This window comes from Uranotaenia lowii, chromosome 1 (genome assembly GCF_029784155.1).
Source record: "Uranotaenia lowii strain MFRU-FL chromosome 1, ASM2978415v1, whole genome shotgun sequence".
NCBI classification, from domain to species: domain Eukaryota; kingdom Metazoa; phylum Arthropoda; class Insecta; order Diptera; family Culicidae; genus Uranotaenia; species Uranotaenia lowii.
Window position 1 is genome coordinate 52,839,506 of NC_073691.1, and position 15,388 is coordinate 52,854,893.

The 15,388-nt window shown below is 36.6% G+C and overlaps 2 protein-coding genes across 2 annotated transcripts in view; one reads left to right on the plus strand and one right to left on the minus strand.

Moving 5' to 3' along the window:
* LOC129756169 (facilitated trehalose transporter Tret1-like) overlaps positions 1-15,388 on the minus strand; it is an 81,742-nt gene that overhangs the window by 25,671 nt on the left and 40,683 nt on the right. The window lies entirely within an intron of this gene.
* LOC129760134 (uncharacterized) lies at positions 9,842-10,720 on the plus strand. Its single transcript, XM_055757721.1, has 2 exons — positions 9,842-10,420; positions 10,485-10,720. Exons 1-2 carry the CDS (start codon positions 9,842-9,844, stop codon positions 10,713-10,715), a joined length of 810 nt encoding a protein of 269 aa, XP_055613696.1. The 3' UTR covers positions 10,716-10,720.

Consider the following 15,388-nt stretch of genomic DNA (forward strand, 5'->3'; position numbering starts at 1 on the left):
TTCAACATCTACAAAAAATTATCATAAACAGTGTGAAATGACACAGCGAAAAACAAAAAAAAAAATGCAGAATTAGTCTTAAACAAGGTTTCAGCGGAAGTCTTATGAGGAATTCCTAAGTAAATAAAACTTGAATATACTACTCTACGGGGAGATCATCCATCTTAAAAAGTGGGATAATCTTTAAAAAAAAGGTCGTTCGCATTTGTTTACAAGATTAAGATACTGAATATTTATTAGATAACACATGGAAAAGATAAAAAAAATCATTGTTATCATTTCAAGATAACAAAAATCTAAGGCTTATTTCTTTAGGCTCCCTTAAAATGTTGATTTAAAATGCTTTTCGTGATAGCATGAATAAGCATTCAAGGGAAATTATTTAAATTTCTTTTTGAAACCCCACAATTATTAGCTATTGAATAATAAGGAAACGATGAACATTGTAAATAATTCAAATTAAAACATTAAAAAACCCAACAAACTTATAACTTTACATGGCCAAACTTGGGAAAAAATTGTTAAAAGGATGAATACAAAGCTTCCAACATTTCTAAAAGTCAGACAACTCATAAATATTTATATTTTGGTGAACCCGGGCAAGGCTGGGTAAAATCAGCTTGTTTTCTATAAGATTTATCAATTCTTACACAACCCAGCAAACATTTATGAAGGTATAACGCAGAAACAACAGAATTATTGAAACAAATATACCAGATGAAAAGATTGTATTAAACTTACCAAAATAGCATATAGCTACAAAAGTGGAGGCGATATATCTGCAATGACAAGATTCCAACGATTCGATTTTCCCACAAAAAGCAAAATAAACAAAAAAAAAATTTCCCCGACCGAGATTTGAACTCCAGTCCTCCGAGTTCGCTGTCCGATATCCTACCACGATGCCAACTCATCAGTTGATATGATCCACACTATAGCTCTATAGGTGAGATTTTCTTTTTACGACGAAGAGACAGGATAGAGTGTCAATTGAAGGACCGCCCATTTATCGTAAATCAGTTCACTCAAATCTTAAATGTTGACTTAGCATATTTTTAAAGTTTTAGAGACATATTTTCGACTTGACTAAACTGCTATCCGATTCAACTTTTTTTAGGCAAAGCTTGTCGTAAATGAATGATAGAAAATCACACAATACCAACTTGTTTACGATGGTTATTGAAAATGTGTTACTAATCGACTTGGATTAACATTTTTATTACGATTTCATGTTAGCTGGGAAGTTTATACTCAAACGTAAATATTTATTCCTCATAACATTCAGTAAGATCCCGTACATAAATCCACTCAATTTTATATGCTGTTGATAAATAAGCCAACGTTGAATCTGTACAGTGTAATTAAACATCCAACAAATTTGGTTATCGAATATTCGACGAAAATTACATTGCAAAATCACGGAGACACTTGACAAAAAAAAGCATTTTTTTCTAAATTTCCTGGAATTTTGGAGAGCATCTGGACCTTGTAAATATGCTTCAAGTATCCCTCACGCTTATCACAGGAAGAGGAACGTCTTTACTTTGCTTTAATCAGGACAAAGTAGGGTACGGATTGTTAGCATCGAGTAACAGATAACATCTAGGTCCGAGCTAAACTATCGTAGGATATTTTGTGAAATAATGTTTGTAAGAATTAGATTTTCAGAATTTAATACTATCTGCATGGATGCCCAGATGCTCAGGGTGAGCATGATTTCTTCAAATTACTTTTGGCATTCAATAATCAATCTGTTGTAGTTTTTCGCCAAATATCACCAGATACCGCCATACGGGTTAAAAACATTTTCAATTCTTTCCACTTCTTTTTCAAAGTGATTAGGTTTTGGGTTTTCCCAGTAAACAAACAAAATCGCATGATGGAAAATTTTGACTTCTCAAAAACTGAAGCAGTGCTATCTGGTAATGACATTGCCTAGCTCCAAATCCGATTTGCGAAGAATGTATGGGAAAGGTTTCCTAAATGGGCCTATCGGGTTAAATGACCCTAGGGCCGTTTGACGAAATGGCTAAAAAGACAACATATCTTATCAATGCATTTATAGGGTAATTCGCCTTGAACATAAGGCAAGAAAGAATTTTATGAATAAACCAACTCAAAAAAAATTACTCCAATGTATAGAAAACAGATCCCTGCTTATGTGTATAAAGTTTTTGTACACATATCCGATGCAACATATGAGAAAATCAGTACTCTTCTTAATAGGCACATATAGCCCGTTTTTCCCTAAATTGAGTGTCCTGTTTGTGTCTGTGGTTAAAGTTTAAATTAATTATAGTTGTTATTTCACGGGTTTTATTCTACGAGTTACTTAGTTACAAAAATAATTGGTTTAAAAATTGATAGTTAAATTTACTTTTTTTATAATTTGGTGTTGAATGAATCCCCAGGCAGAATTGTACGACGTTTTTGATATTTAGTACCGTTGAACGGGCTGACAATGGGTAAAAAAATGATGTTTTTGAATTGTTTTCCAAAAAAAAAACGGAAATGTTCGCAGATAGTAAAGTTGCTAGTATGAATACTATTGTGTTGCGTTCGCTACTACAAACGACACCACAAGACAGTGGGTCAAATTTAGCGCAATGCTTTTTCGCACTCTATACCATTTGGTAGTCAATCGTTTAGGACATTACATTCATACACGAAATGTGAATTTGAAATGAACAAACGTGCACTGACAATGCCCCAAAATGACAGTGCTTGGAGGGAGATTTCACGAATTGACATAAAATTGCTTGATAAATTTAAAATTATTTATGAAATTTTTCATACTAAAGTGTTATATTCAATGGCCCAGTATTAAACAATAAACAATAACAATTTTAATCTGTGCTGTGTTTAAAGTTGTGTAGTAAACATAGCTAATAGCTGTTGCTTGACCCATAGTCACCCCAATTTGAAAATTTTTGAACAGTGTTCCAAAAATTTTAATGACTCATCATGTTTTCAACAGATTTTCAAAAACAACACTGTTTCTTGCTTAGCGAATCCTAATGCATGTATCTGACAGAATAAAAATTTTGAAATGTGGTAATATTTGCTCCTACATGAAAATTTTATGTGGTGTTGTTTGTATGTCAATTCTATACAGAACTTTCAAGTAATATTTCTGAGAAGAAACTTTTAATGTGAGGTGAGGTTTTTTGCCAGCAATCACGTGTAAAAATTTGAATTCGATCTCTTTAATTTGCGCTTGTGATATAGCTCAATTGGCTAGTCAGTTGCCTCCTAAGCCAATGTCCGCGAGTTCGAGCCCAAGAATAAAAATCGAACACAATTGTAACGGATCAGTTTATCAAGAACTGCCCGCCCGCCGTTACAAAATATCCGTAAATGCTCGAATTTCTATAAAAACTTTGAACTTCCCCTAGTAGATGTGCTATTGAATTTTCAAAAATTTTCCACTCCGTGGGGGGTTTAATAAACGAAAAAGTTTGTTTATCACAAGTGCTCAAGACTGAAGAAAAGTCGGTCTACCAAACTCAAGCAGCTGTAAGTTGCAATGCCCTGTGCCGAATTATACCAATCAACTTCTGTTGAATTACTTAGAGTTTTGGCTTTGAATTTTCTAACCATTTGTCTACTTAGCATTTGACCTAGGTAATGAAATATAGGGACATTTTTTTAATTGTCACTACTATCCCTCATACGCCTAAATTTACATGGGCAAATTGTGCTATATTTTGTATTTGTTCCAAAATCTGAGCTTCTTAATTCATCATTATGTTTTGAATTTTAATACTTACTTACTTACTTAATGATCCCGCGCCGATCCTCCGGTGCATAGGGCCGTGGTAAAAGACCTCCACTGTTGACGATCCGGAGCCAGCGTCTTCACCTGGTCCCAGTCAAGATTCTCGTCGACAGTTCGGATTTCAGCGGCTAGACTTCACCGCCACGAATTTCTGGGTCTGCCTCTTCTTCGATGACCTTCTGGATTCCAATCTAGCGCCTCTCTGCAAATCTCGTTTTCATCTCTTCGCAGCGTGTGCCCAATCCATCTCCACTTACGTTCCCGAATCTCGATTTCTAGCGCCTTTTGATGACACCGGCGATGTAGTTCCTCATTCGAGATCCAGTTGCCAGGCCACCAAGCGCGGATGATATTCCGCAGGCAGCGGTTTACAAATACTTGCAGTTTTCGCGTCGTTACCGCATATGTGCACCAAGTTTCGCACCCGTACAGCAATACGGATTTGACGTTTGAGTTGAAGATTCGGATTTTTGTTCGTAGAGAGATCTGGCGTGACCGCCAGATGTTTCGGAGACTCGCAAACGCAAATCGGGCCTTTCTGATCCGTGTTTCGATGTCTTTTCTGGTACCACCATCAGGCGTAATCTGGCTACCAAGATACTGGAAGCACTCCACTTTCTCAACTTGTTGCCCAGCTACCAGGAAACAGGAGGGATCTCCTGTGTTGATCTCCATCGACTTGGTCTTTCCGACATTGACTTTGAGACCTGCTGCCTTGGAACTTTCGGTGAGGTCGTCGAGTTTGCTCTGCATATCTGGTTGTGTTTGGGCGAGCAAAACAATATCGTCAGCCAGGTCAAGGTCGTTCAGTTGCTCCATTGTTGAAGGATTCCACGGCAATCCTCGGTTCGGTGCACAGTCAATCGATCCAATCAGAATCTCATCCATTACGATTAGAAAAAGTAGCGGTGATAGAATACATCCTTGTCTCACTCCAGCAGTTACCGGGATTGGTTCGGACAAGACACCGTCGTGCAAGACCTTGCACGAAAATGCCTCATACTGTGCTTCGATGAGATGGACTAGTTTCTCTGGGACCCCTCGTCGCCTTAGAGCCGCCCAGATGTTTTCATGGTTAAGTCGGTCAAATGCTTTTTCGAAATCAACGAACACCAGCAGAAGAGAGTCCTGGAATTCGTTGATTTGTTCCAGTATGATTCGGAGCGTTGTGATGTGGTCCACACATGATCGTCGAGATCGGAATCCAGCTTGTTGCCGTCGGAGTGTGGCGTCTATTTTCTCCTGGATCCTGTTCAGAATCACTTTGCAGAGTACTTTGAGGGTTGTACAGATCAACGTTATGCCTCGCCAGTTACCGCACTCTGTCAGGTCTCCTTTCTTCGGGACCTTTACGAGGATACCCTGCATCCAGTCGGCCGGGAATGTTGCAGTATCCCAGATGTCAGCGAATAGACGGTGCAACATTTGTGCTGACAGGGCAGGGTCGGCTTTCAGCATTTCAGCAGGGATGCAATCGATCCCAGGTGCTTTGTTGGATTTCATGTTTTTGATTGCCGCTTCTATTTCAGCCAGCGAAGGCGCTTCCGAGTTGACGCCATTTATGCGACTTACTGTTGGCGCTTCGAGCTGCAGATTCTGTTGGCCATCGCTATTCGTGACTCGGAAGAGTTGTTCGAAGTGCTCAGTCCATCGTTTGAGCTGATCTGTTCGATCGGTCAATAACTGACCTGCTCGGTCTTTTAGCGGCATTCTTGCATTAGTCCTTGCACCACTGAGGCGGCGAGAAATGTCATAAAGTAATCGGATATCTCCATTGGCGGCGGCTCTTTCTCCCTCTTCGGCTAGGGAGTTTGTCCAGGCTCTCTTGTCTCGTCTACAAGCTCGTTTAACTGCCTTTTCCAGCTCCGCATATCGTAAGCGGGCGGCTGCTTTGGCTGACCCGGTACATGCCTGCTCAATTCCGACTTTCGCCTTTCTCCGATCATCGACCATCCTCCAAGTTTCATCCGACATCCATTCACTCCTTCTTCCACAAACTTTACCGAGAGTACCATGGCTCGTCGTGATAAAGGCATTCTTGATTCCACACCACTGTTCTTCGACTGTTCCGTCTGTCGGCAGCTCCGAGGCTCGGGATTCTAGCTGTTCAACGTATGCCCTTTTCACCTCTGGATTCTCCAACCGGCGGACGTCGTAACGACACCCGACTTTCTCCTCGCGCCGTTGGACACGTGCAACTCTCAGTCGTATCTCGCCAAGGACGAGGTGATGGTCAGATGCAATGTCTGCGCTTCGCTTGTTGCGGACATCAAGAAGGCTCCTTCTCCATTTTCGGCTGATGCAGATGTGGTCAATTTGATTTTCTGTTCGGCCATCTCGGGATACCCAAGTGACCTTATGTGCTGGTCGATGGGGGAAGAGCGATCCACCGATCACCATGTTGTTGTTGCCACAAAATTCTACAAACAGCTCTCCGTTTTCGCTCATCTGTCCTAGGCCATGGCGCCCCATGATGCGCTCAAGGTCCTGATTGTCGGAGCCAATCTTTGCGTTGAAGTCGCCCAAATGGATTTGAATGTCACCCTTCGGAATTCTCTCAACCACGCTGTTCAGTTGACTGTAAAACTGCTCTTTCTCCTGCAAGTCGGCAACGTCAGTTGGCGCATAACACTGGACCATTGTAAGGTTTCTAACCCGTGTTCTAAATCTGGCTACGATTATTCTTTCGTTTATCGGTTCCCATCTAATGTAGGCCGCGTAGGCCTGCGGGCTTAACAGGAAACCAACTCCTCGTTCCCGAGTAGCATGTTCTCCTCGTATGCCAGAGTAAAGCAGGACTTGCCCGGATTGTGTCTTGTGTTCTCCAGTATTAGGCCAACGGACTTCGCTCAGTCCCAGAATTTCAAGCTTGAGGCGGCTAGCCTCTCTAGCAAGTTGTTCCAGTTTGCCTTGTTGGGCAAGGGTTAAAACATTCCAAGTTCCAATTCGTGTCCGTGTTTTCATGCTAAAAGTCGTCGCCAAAGTTCCAGGTCGGTCATTTCTTTCGGATTCCGTAACAATTTCAAATCGGGAGCAGTAGGTTGTTAGCCTAAAGTCCCTATCCCGCGATGGGGCTGCCATCTTGGACATAGCTGGCGGGAGCCGCATTTCATAAATTCAGCCGCTTGCTACAAGACAGACGCTGTTTGAGCCGCCCCTGACCTGGAGAACAGACGCTCGGTTGTTGTTGCACGCCGCCCCTGACCTGGGGAACAGACGCGTGCGGCCACCTTCTCAGTCTGCATGCGACCAAAGCATCCACCGGGGTTGGGTACCCGATCTCCGCTTAGGTTACTCGCACCCCAGCCGGCACCGCGGGGAGGTAGAGATAGGAGTTGTGAATAAGAGGTGATATGACCACTATGGGGTCTCGTGTTGCACATTATCCACCGTTTACCAGCCGAATTTTAATGGAATGACAAATTTTAAAAAGTCAAATAGGGGAGTGAATATTGTTGTAACACTGAAATACTTGAATATTTTTTTGTCTGACATTGCAGTTTTACTTTACCATGCAGTTTCTTTTTATTCGGTCAGATAGAAGAAAAAAAAAATAACTATATACCTAGTACGGAATCATAAGATTGGTAATTTTCTTTAATTTTCAGAAATTACTATCATGTTTAATAAATTTAAAGGTCTTGGTCATTCTAAGAAGTGAAAAAATACCTTTGAACTTTATGTGTTAAATTGCTTTATTAGAAAGAAATTTAAAATTTAGTCACATTCTTCATTGGAGTGACTAGTTTTCTAGTAGGCGCTTAAGAAACGTGTGACTTCAATTGACAGTCTTAGGTGCATTCTAATCTTTCTGTTTGACACAAATATTACACAAAATAAATTCAATCGTAATATACAACATGTTGAAGCCGCATGAAATCCATTTTCAAGGAAGATTCGGCAACGGAAAGTTCCTCATTAGGATTTTTCTTTGAAGTTAAATATGTATATTTAAAAAACCGGAGGAATCGGGACAAAATATTATAACAAAATTTTGCTTCAAGAATGAAAAGCTAAGACGAATCCAAAATTCAAATATAAATTAGAATTTCCAATTCTGTATTTTTTCTTTTGTTTACAGTTGCTTTATTGACAATTTTAAATCTTTACAAAGTGATGTCTAACTCTTTCCAAAATCCAATGCAACTATTCTAACTTGCGTTTACAAGGAATTCATAATTAGATTCCAAATAACAGTTTTTGAATCACAGTAAAGATTCTCTTGCACGAATTCATCTTTCCCTCGATTTCAAATCATTCAAATATGAATTATGAAACTTCAAACTAACCTAAAAATGAAATTGTAATAGTATGAGTTAAAGTTTTAAAAACCTTTTATAGATTTCTAAATTCAAGGTAATGCGTTAAAAATCATTCAAATTTTCTGATGTGAAAAGAATTTGAAAACTGACTTTGACTTATTTAGGGGTACTGGATGCAAAAATTTTACAAAATCAGTTTGCCATTGTTTTATTTATGGATGCCCTTATGGATTAATACTTTCCCGTTATCAGTTGATTATTTTTTCGGCAAGAATGCAATCCATCAAGCTAACAATCGAAAGAGCTTTTTGTGACTTTTGACTTATACTGCTGGATTTAAAGATCTACACCAATTATATCGCCGCAACTACTTTCAGCTCATCCACATAAAAAAATTGAAATTTTAGGTTAAAATCCAGTTCAAGGTTTGATACTCTACATCTGAAAGTTTGACTATTTCAATTGCAATTGATAAAAACACTTCACTAAATTAACTCCTTCATTCCATGTTTTTTAATTATAAATCAATATTATTTCAAGAGTTTGGAATTATGAATAGCAACCTACATGAAGAAAAAATAACGATATTTAATTTTCTTTATAATTTATTTGTTGCTATTTCATTTGTTTCAGTACAATTGAAATTGAAAATAGTGTATTATTTATAACCTGAAATTCAAGAGCAAATCTATTATAGAATTAAGTTCTAGAAGCTTCATACTTCCGTATCTGATTTTAAAAATCTTATTTTAAACTAAATTTATTTTAGAGTGTTGATTTTTTATATTGAGAATATGCAAAATCAAAACCAGAATTTTGAACGAGGATTGTATTTCCAAATTGAAAATAATATTACGAATTTTCCAAATCACTATTCAGTAAATTACTCCAATGAAAAATTTAAACACCTTTAATCAATTTGGAATTCATAGCAATAATTAACTAAAACTCACCTCAAAACTATACTTTTTGTTTGGCCTAGTAGTAATATTCGGAAGCTCAACAACATGTGTATAATTTTCATTTGTAAAATGACATTTTTAACAAGAAATTCTTTAAAGAACCTTTGAAAGTAACAATTTTAAACTTGCAGATGTACAAATTATGGCAATTTTCTTTTCATTAACTTTTTTTTGCAGTGAATATTATAGATTTGCTGGTTGTTCTATAAATATTAAAAAAGTTTGTTAAAAGATTTCATTATTTTTCTCTTATTTCATATTTTTCAAAATACATCTGGTTATGTTCAGTGAAATTGAAGTGGGGGAGGAGGAGAAGTGTGCAACTTATATTGTACTCATTTGAAAATAGCAACCCTCACCCCAAACCCCTCCCCCACCCCGTCACCCCCTCCTTTTCGCTTTTTCAAAATGATTGTTTTCTCTCTCTGATTACGTTTCTTCATATTGACTGATTTTTGAAAATTTGGAAAATCACCCCCCCCCCCCCCCAAGAGCCAACTCTAGGACCGCCCCTGCGCCAACTGCAGTGTTGATATAAAGCTGCGAATGCTACAAAGATGGTAAAGCGACTATAATCGAAGCAAAAAAAAATCTTTAATATTAATGGATCAAATATCAAACACAAACATTTTTCATTTGAACCCAGAGTCACCCCGCACGACGATATGACAACATTTCTGATCTATCTTCGAAGAGACTTGTTCCACCTGAAGTTTTCAACGTGGCACAAACAATTTAAACAGGTGCTCCATTCCTTTGTTAAAGCTAGTAAGTATATAAACTTCTTCTGTCAACTTGATTGGTAATTACTTAAAGTCTGACCACCTGATCTGATCGTCATGTCCGTGATATGGAATTTTTTGATCGCCACCTTGTTTTTCGTGGGATCCGTACAATTCTCAAACACCGTTGTTGGACTTTCTATATCTGAAAATGCTATTGACTCAGTGGATAATGAATGTCCAGATGATAGCGATGGCATGGTACAAGCTTCATCGACCCCGGATTATTCCTCGGAAGCAACCACTCCTGCTGAAAATGAGGATGTGCCCGAACTCTCAGAAACAATTGATGATGCTGAAACAGAAGATAAACCAATCGAAAGCGATCCGGAAACTCCTCCAGAAGTAAGTGCTGCTACCGAAAGTTCCAAGTCGAACAAACAAGAAAAGCCCGAATCGACCGAAAAAGTATCTGACAACGTTGAAGGAACCACTGCTGCATCCGGGCCAAGTACCTCCGAGGGGCCAGATCTGCGAAGAACTTACTATTCGGTATCGGCGATCATTAACAAAGCCGGCAAGGCTTATGACTTTCTGAATGATACGGCACTGAAACACGAAGTTCGAAATTCCATTCAGCAATATCTTATCAACCCGGTGATTAGGGGTACCGCCCCGTGTAAGTTTTTTTCCAAGGTAAGTTACAAATATTTTTTTTTGAATATCAAGGATGTCAACTGGTGACGAATTCATTTTCCAGATCGAGAAATGTTTCCATTCAGTGGACGACGATGTGAAGGTAGTGACGATGGAAAGCGAAAACTATTTCGACGAATGTTGTCTGTCCAATAGGAGAGAAAATTGTGCATACAAGAGCAGCCAGCGAGCAAATGGAAACTATACGGTTGTAACCGAAAAAATTATAAATTGTACAGAAGACGGTTGTTTGAAGGAGCAGCGGGCACAAGAGAAGAAAAATCGATTCTTCTAAATCAACTTACAAAAGTTTTTAAAGGAGAAATTTAACAAAAAATAATTTTCAGCATTGCAGATGGTTTTTATTCCCCAAAATAAATTTTTCTTTAGATATAAGGCCGGAAAAAAATGCAAATCCGGCTTTTGTCACTCGGAGTTAAATCAGCGCGAGGGAGGGGGGTTGGCGGTTGATAAAAAATATAATGCAAAAAATAACTTAGAATAGATTGAATGAAAGCTTATATGCCACAGAATAGCATTTTATATCATTACACAAAAACAATGAATCAAGTAATTTTTTAAAAGAAATTTATTAAATCATGCATAAAAAAGTGAAATAAATTCCACGATGTGTTTTTTTGGTCTCGGAAAGAATATGATATTTGATTCTTTAAATTTACAAAAAATACTTCAAACTTTGTTCATTCCCGCATTCGGATTTTTTTTTATCTCAAAGGGAAAGGGAGGTGACAAAAGAATAAATTGATATTTGTTCCAGCCTAAAAAAAGCCAAAAGGAGTATGACTTGTATGGGGATTCTCCTAAAAAGAGAACCAGATTGAAAGACATCTTTTAGTTAGATGAACTTGCTTGTTTTTCTAAAACGGACATCAATTTAAAGGACCTTATCCATGCCCGCCTCACAGTCTTATATATTGTTCTCGTGACAAACCTGAAAGAGTTACAAGTCTAGAATTAGTTTTTTTTTTCAATTTTGCCATAACAACTTGAAAAAAATTAAAGTGTGAAAACAAAAGAGTAAAAATATTAATAGGGCCTATCTATTCAAGCAGTTTTCACTGTTAATACACACGAATTAAAGCAAATCATGATCTTTGTGCTGATAATCATAGATATGGATTGGATAACGATCCAAAATCAGGATCCGGACAAGGATCCTGGATCAGTCCCATAAAAAACATATTAGTCTTTGGTGGGGTTTCCAATGTGCCTGATTTTTGGAGACCCAATGAGCCAGATTTTCCCTGATTATTGTAAATATAACGGAAAAAGGGTTGTACGCAACAACATGAAAGACATTGGTGGAGATCAAAATGTGAATTGACGACCAAAAAAGTCCTCACCTCGACCGAGATTTCTGTTAAACCATACATCCTGATTTTTATTACTCAGGTTCCTGAATTTTGATAAAAAAATATGTTAGCAACCCTGGTCTTTGGGATAAATGTCCAGGATCATAATCAGGATTTTCTATCCAGGGTCAGAATTAAAATTAGTTTTAAGGATCAACATTACGATCAGGGATCAGGATCCAGGATCGTGTTTTAGGATCAGGCACTATCATGCGAATGTGGGTATTGTTTTTAAAATGCAAGACCTAGACGACAGATCAGGACTCACAATCCGGTATTCTAGATCACTCTCAGAGTTCAGTATCCAGATCCAAGATAAGCATCATGACCTGTGCGGGTGATCCGGGATCAGGATTCAATATTCTGGACCAAGATTTAGGATCAGAATCCTGATCAACGTCCACGATTCAGAATCAGAGTCAGATGTCAAGATTACGATTCATGGTTTACTAATATCTAAGGTTAAGAATCACGATCAGAGCTCAATATCAAGATTCCAGAATCACATCAGGGTCCAGGATTCTGAATGAGAGTTGGGAGTCAAGATGTATAAAGAGTCAGGATCTAGGGTTCAAAATCTGGGATCAAGATCTAGATTAAAATCCTGAACTTGGGACCAAGATCAGGATTCCTGAAGATTTTTAACTAAAGATCAGAATCTGAGAAAAGCATCAGGATTGAAATCAGAAACCGGAATAATCGGGAATGTGTGCAGAATCAGGATCAGGATCCGGAATCCAGGTTCAGAACAATAATAATTATTATAATTATTATTATTATATCATATTAGTATATATTATATAAATATTCTATTATATTATAATTATTATAGAATAATGATAAGGGTGTAGGATCAGGATCGAAGTCCAGAATGAGAATCTAAAATTGTATTCTGGTTTAAGGATTCGAAATAAAAGGAAGAAAGTTCTGTGTAGTCAAATAAAAATCAGTTCCAAATCTTTCGAATTTTGGAAAGTATTTTCTGAAGGTTATTGTAAATATATTCTTCATTCATTATATTTCTATCTTTCTGTTATGAATTATTGTTTGAAGTGCAAAGGAACAATACGAAAAAACATCATCTTCATATGGTTTGCAAAATAAAACTTACAATTGTAATTGAACTAGTTAACAAAATTTAAAAAAAATTAACAATGGACTTGATTGACTGACCAATATTTTAAATGTTAAATTAAAAAAATCCTAGTAAGACAGAATACAACTACAGAATCAAAAATTAAAAATCAAAAATTTCATAAATCAAATACTTGACACTAATTCCAAAACGTTGGAAAAGTGTCACAAATAAACAAAAAAGAAAACAAAAGAATAAAATTTAAAAAAAAAAACTAAATAACGATGGAGAATTATAAAAAAAAAAACGATTATGACAAGAAAAAAAACATTATAAACATAACAAGAAAAGTGCTTAATGCATCGAAAACATGATAAGATAAATTTAAAAATGACTAAAAATAGTCGAATAAAATGATAATAAAAATAATAATAATAGTTTTTTTGTATTATAAACTGGATGAAAAAGATGAGAAAAAAACCTTTCAACTTTGACAACATAGCGAAACTTATCAGAAAATTTCGATTTAATTTAATGTATTTAAAGTAGACTGCAAAAAAAAGACCATATAAATATATTTTAATTTACAGTTAAATCAACTATATTTGTATAGTTGAATCTACTTTATTTACAGTTAAATTAACAATGCCAGTTTACTTGAATCATCTACAGTACCGTTCATAATTGTATAGAAATTGGAATCACGCGCACTGTCACTTCGACTTTGAACTTCCATAACTTTTTACTCTGATGATAATTTTTGATCAAATTTTTTGCGTTAGATAGATCAACTATCACACTATTATATCACAAAATTTGAGCTTTCTGGTACGAAAAATAGGTTTATGATTATTTCAGAACCCTCCCTTGTTCCAGTGAGATACGGGAAGTAAAGAGGGGGGCTTTCATGCCTTTTTAATTACATAACATGAAAACTATTCGAGCAGCTGAAGTCAAATTTGGCTTGGAAGGGTATTTGGGTACGATAAATACGATAAATAGTTCTTTAAATATTTGGTACCCCTCCCTCCTTCAGCGAAGAGATTGAAAGTGAGGAGGGGGCTCCTTTACAATTTTCAGCATTACTGGAAATCTAAGAGCACCTGCAACGGTTCAGGTGTAAAAATTGGTTTTAAGTATGTATACCAGTTTGAGCACAATTTGGAATTTTTTAATCGGTTAAAACACCCACTCCCCACCGGTATAGGAGCAAATTTAAAACGGAAACACTTTCATTGCAGACACTCAATAATTGAGAAGAAAAAAACCCATTTTATTAGGAAAATTGCATAAGTTTTGAGTTTCACGGTTAATTGTCTTAAAATTAATTCTACGAATTTTCTTTTTGACAGAGCAATGATTTAAACTATTCTAACAGGATTTCATTAATTTAAAAGCAAAAATGACTACACAACGAGGAAAAAAGGTCAATTGAAACAATTCAAAATTCAATCCAATTGCTTTGAATCAATGGAATAAGGTTTTGTTAAAATGAAATGAAAAAGCAATTTTTTTTTCAAGTTATTGCTGACATTGATAAAGGAAATGAGAAATGTTTATCCAAAGTCAAAGGAAATTTTCCTTTGATTTGTCGACATTTTTGTTAGACAAAATCTTGTTTCACTTTGTAAATTTATGTATGGATACAGAAAAATATGCTCCTATTGACGAAAACTCCGAGCAATTTATACGAAACTAAAAATTTCACAATAGCTCAAATAAAACAAAAATTATAGAACAAATAATAAATATTTATTTTACCTCATCGAAAAAGTATTAAAATTTTCTTTTCGTTTATTTTTTTTAAATTTTGGAACGCTGACTGGACTCACTAATTCGTCGAGCCCAAATGAAAAGGTTTTTATTTAATTATATTAAATCGAGAATAATGTGACATCTATTATTTATACTTGATATGGTTTTTATTAACATCTAATCTTAATTTATGTTACGTATAGGCTGGTTGAAGCGAAAAAAACATTCAAATAATATCTCAAAAATAAACTATTATCACACTCAGGCGTATAACTGATGGGAATTTTGAAATCGATAACTGTGCTAAAACAGCGATTTACACCATCGGTGCCAGCCGGACTGTTTTAGCGTGGTCGAAAACCGTGTTTTGCATCTACCGTTGGGACAGCCCTAATAGAGCAAATGGAATCAATTTTTGGAATCAGCTCTTCCCGTGAAAAAAATGTAAAAAGGGGAAAGGGGGTCTCTCATACATTTTTTTTAAAATTTCGATAAAAAATCGAGAAAATGGAATCAAATTAGCATGGGAGCATATTTGTGAACAGACAATGTTTCTTTGATGGTTTGAAACCCCCTTCTCTTGTCAGAGGAGAGATATAAAGTTGGGAGAGGGTCACCCATTTATTGAATAACTTGGAACTTATCGAGAATGGAACCATATATGACATGGGATCGTATTTGTATACAAGAAGTATTTTTCTGATGTCATCAGATCCCTCCCTCCTTCCATTAGGGATATAGGAATGGGGGAGGGGCTCACTCTCA

Coding starts and splice junctions, on each gene's coding strand:
- LOC129760134 (XM_055757721.1), top strand. CDS start 9,842: ATGTCCGTGATATGGAATTTTTTGATCGCCACCTTGTTTTTCGTGGGA. Junction 10,421..10,484: donor CGTGTAAGTTTTTTTCCAAG/GTAAGTTACAAA, acceptor TTCATTTTCCAG/ATCGAGAAATGTTTCCATTC.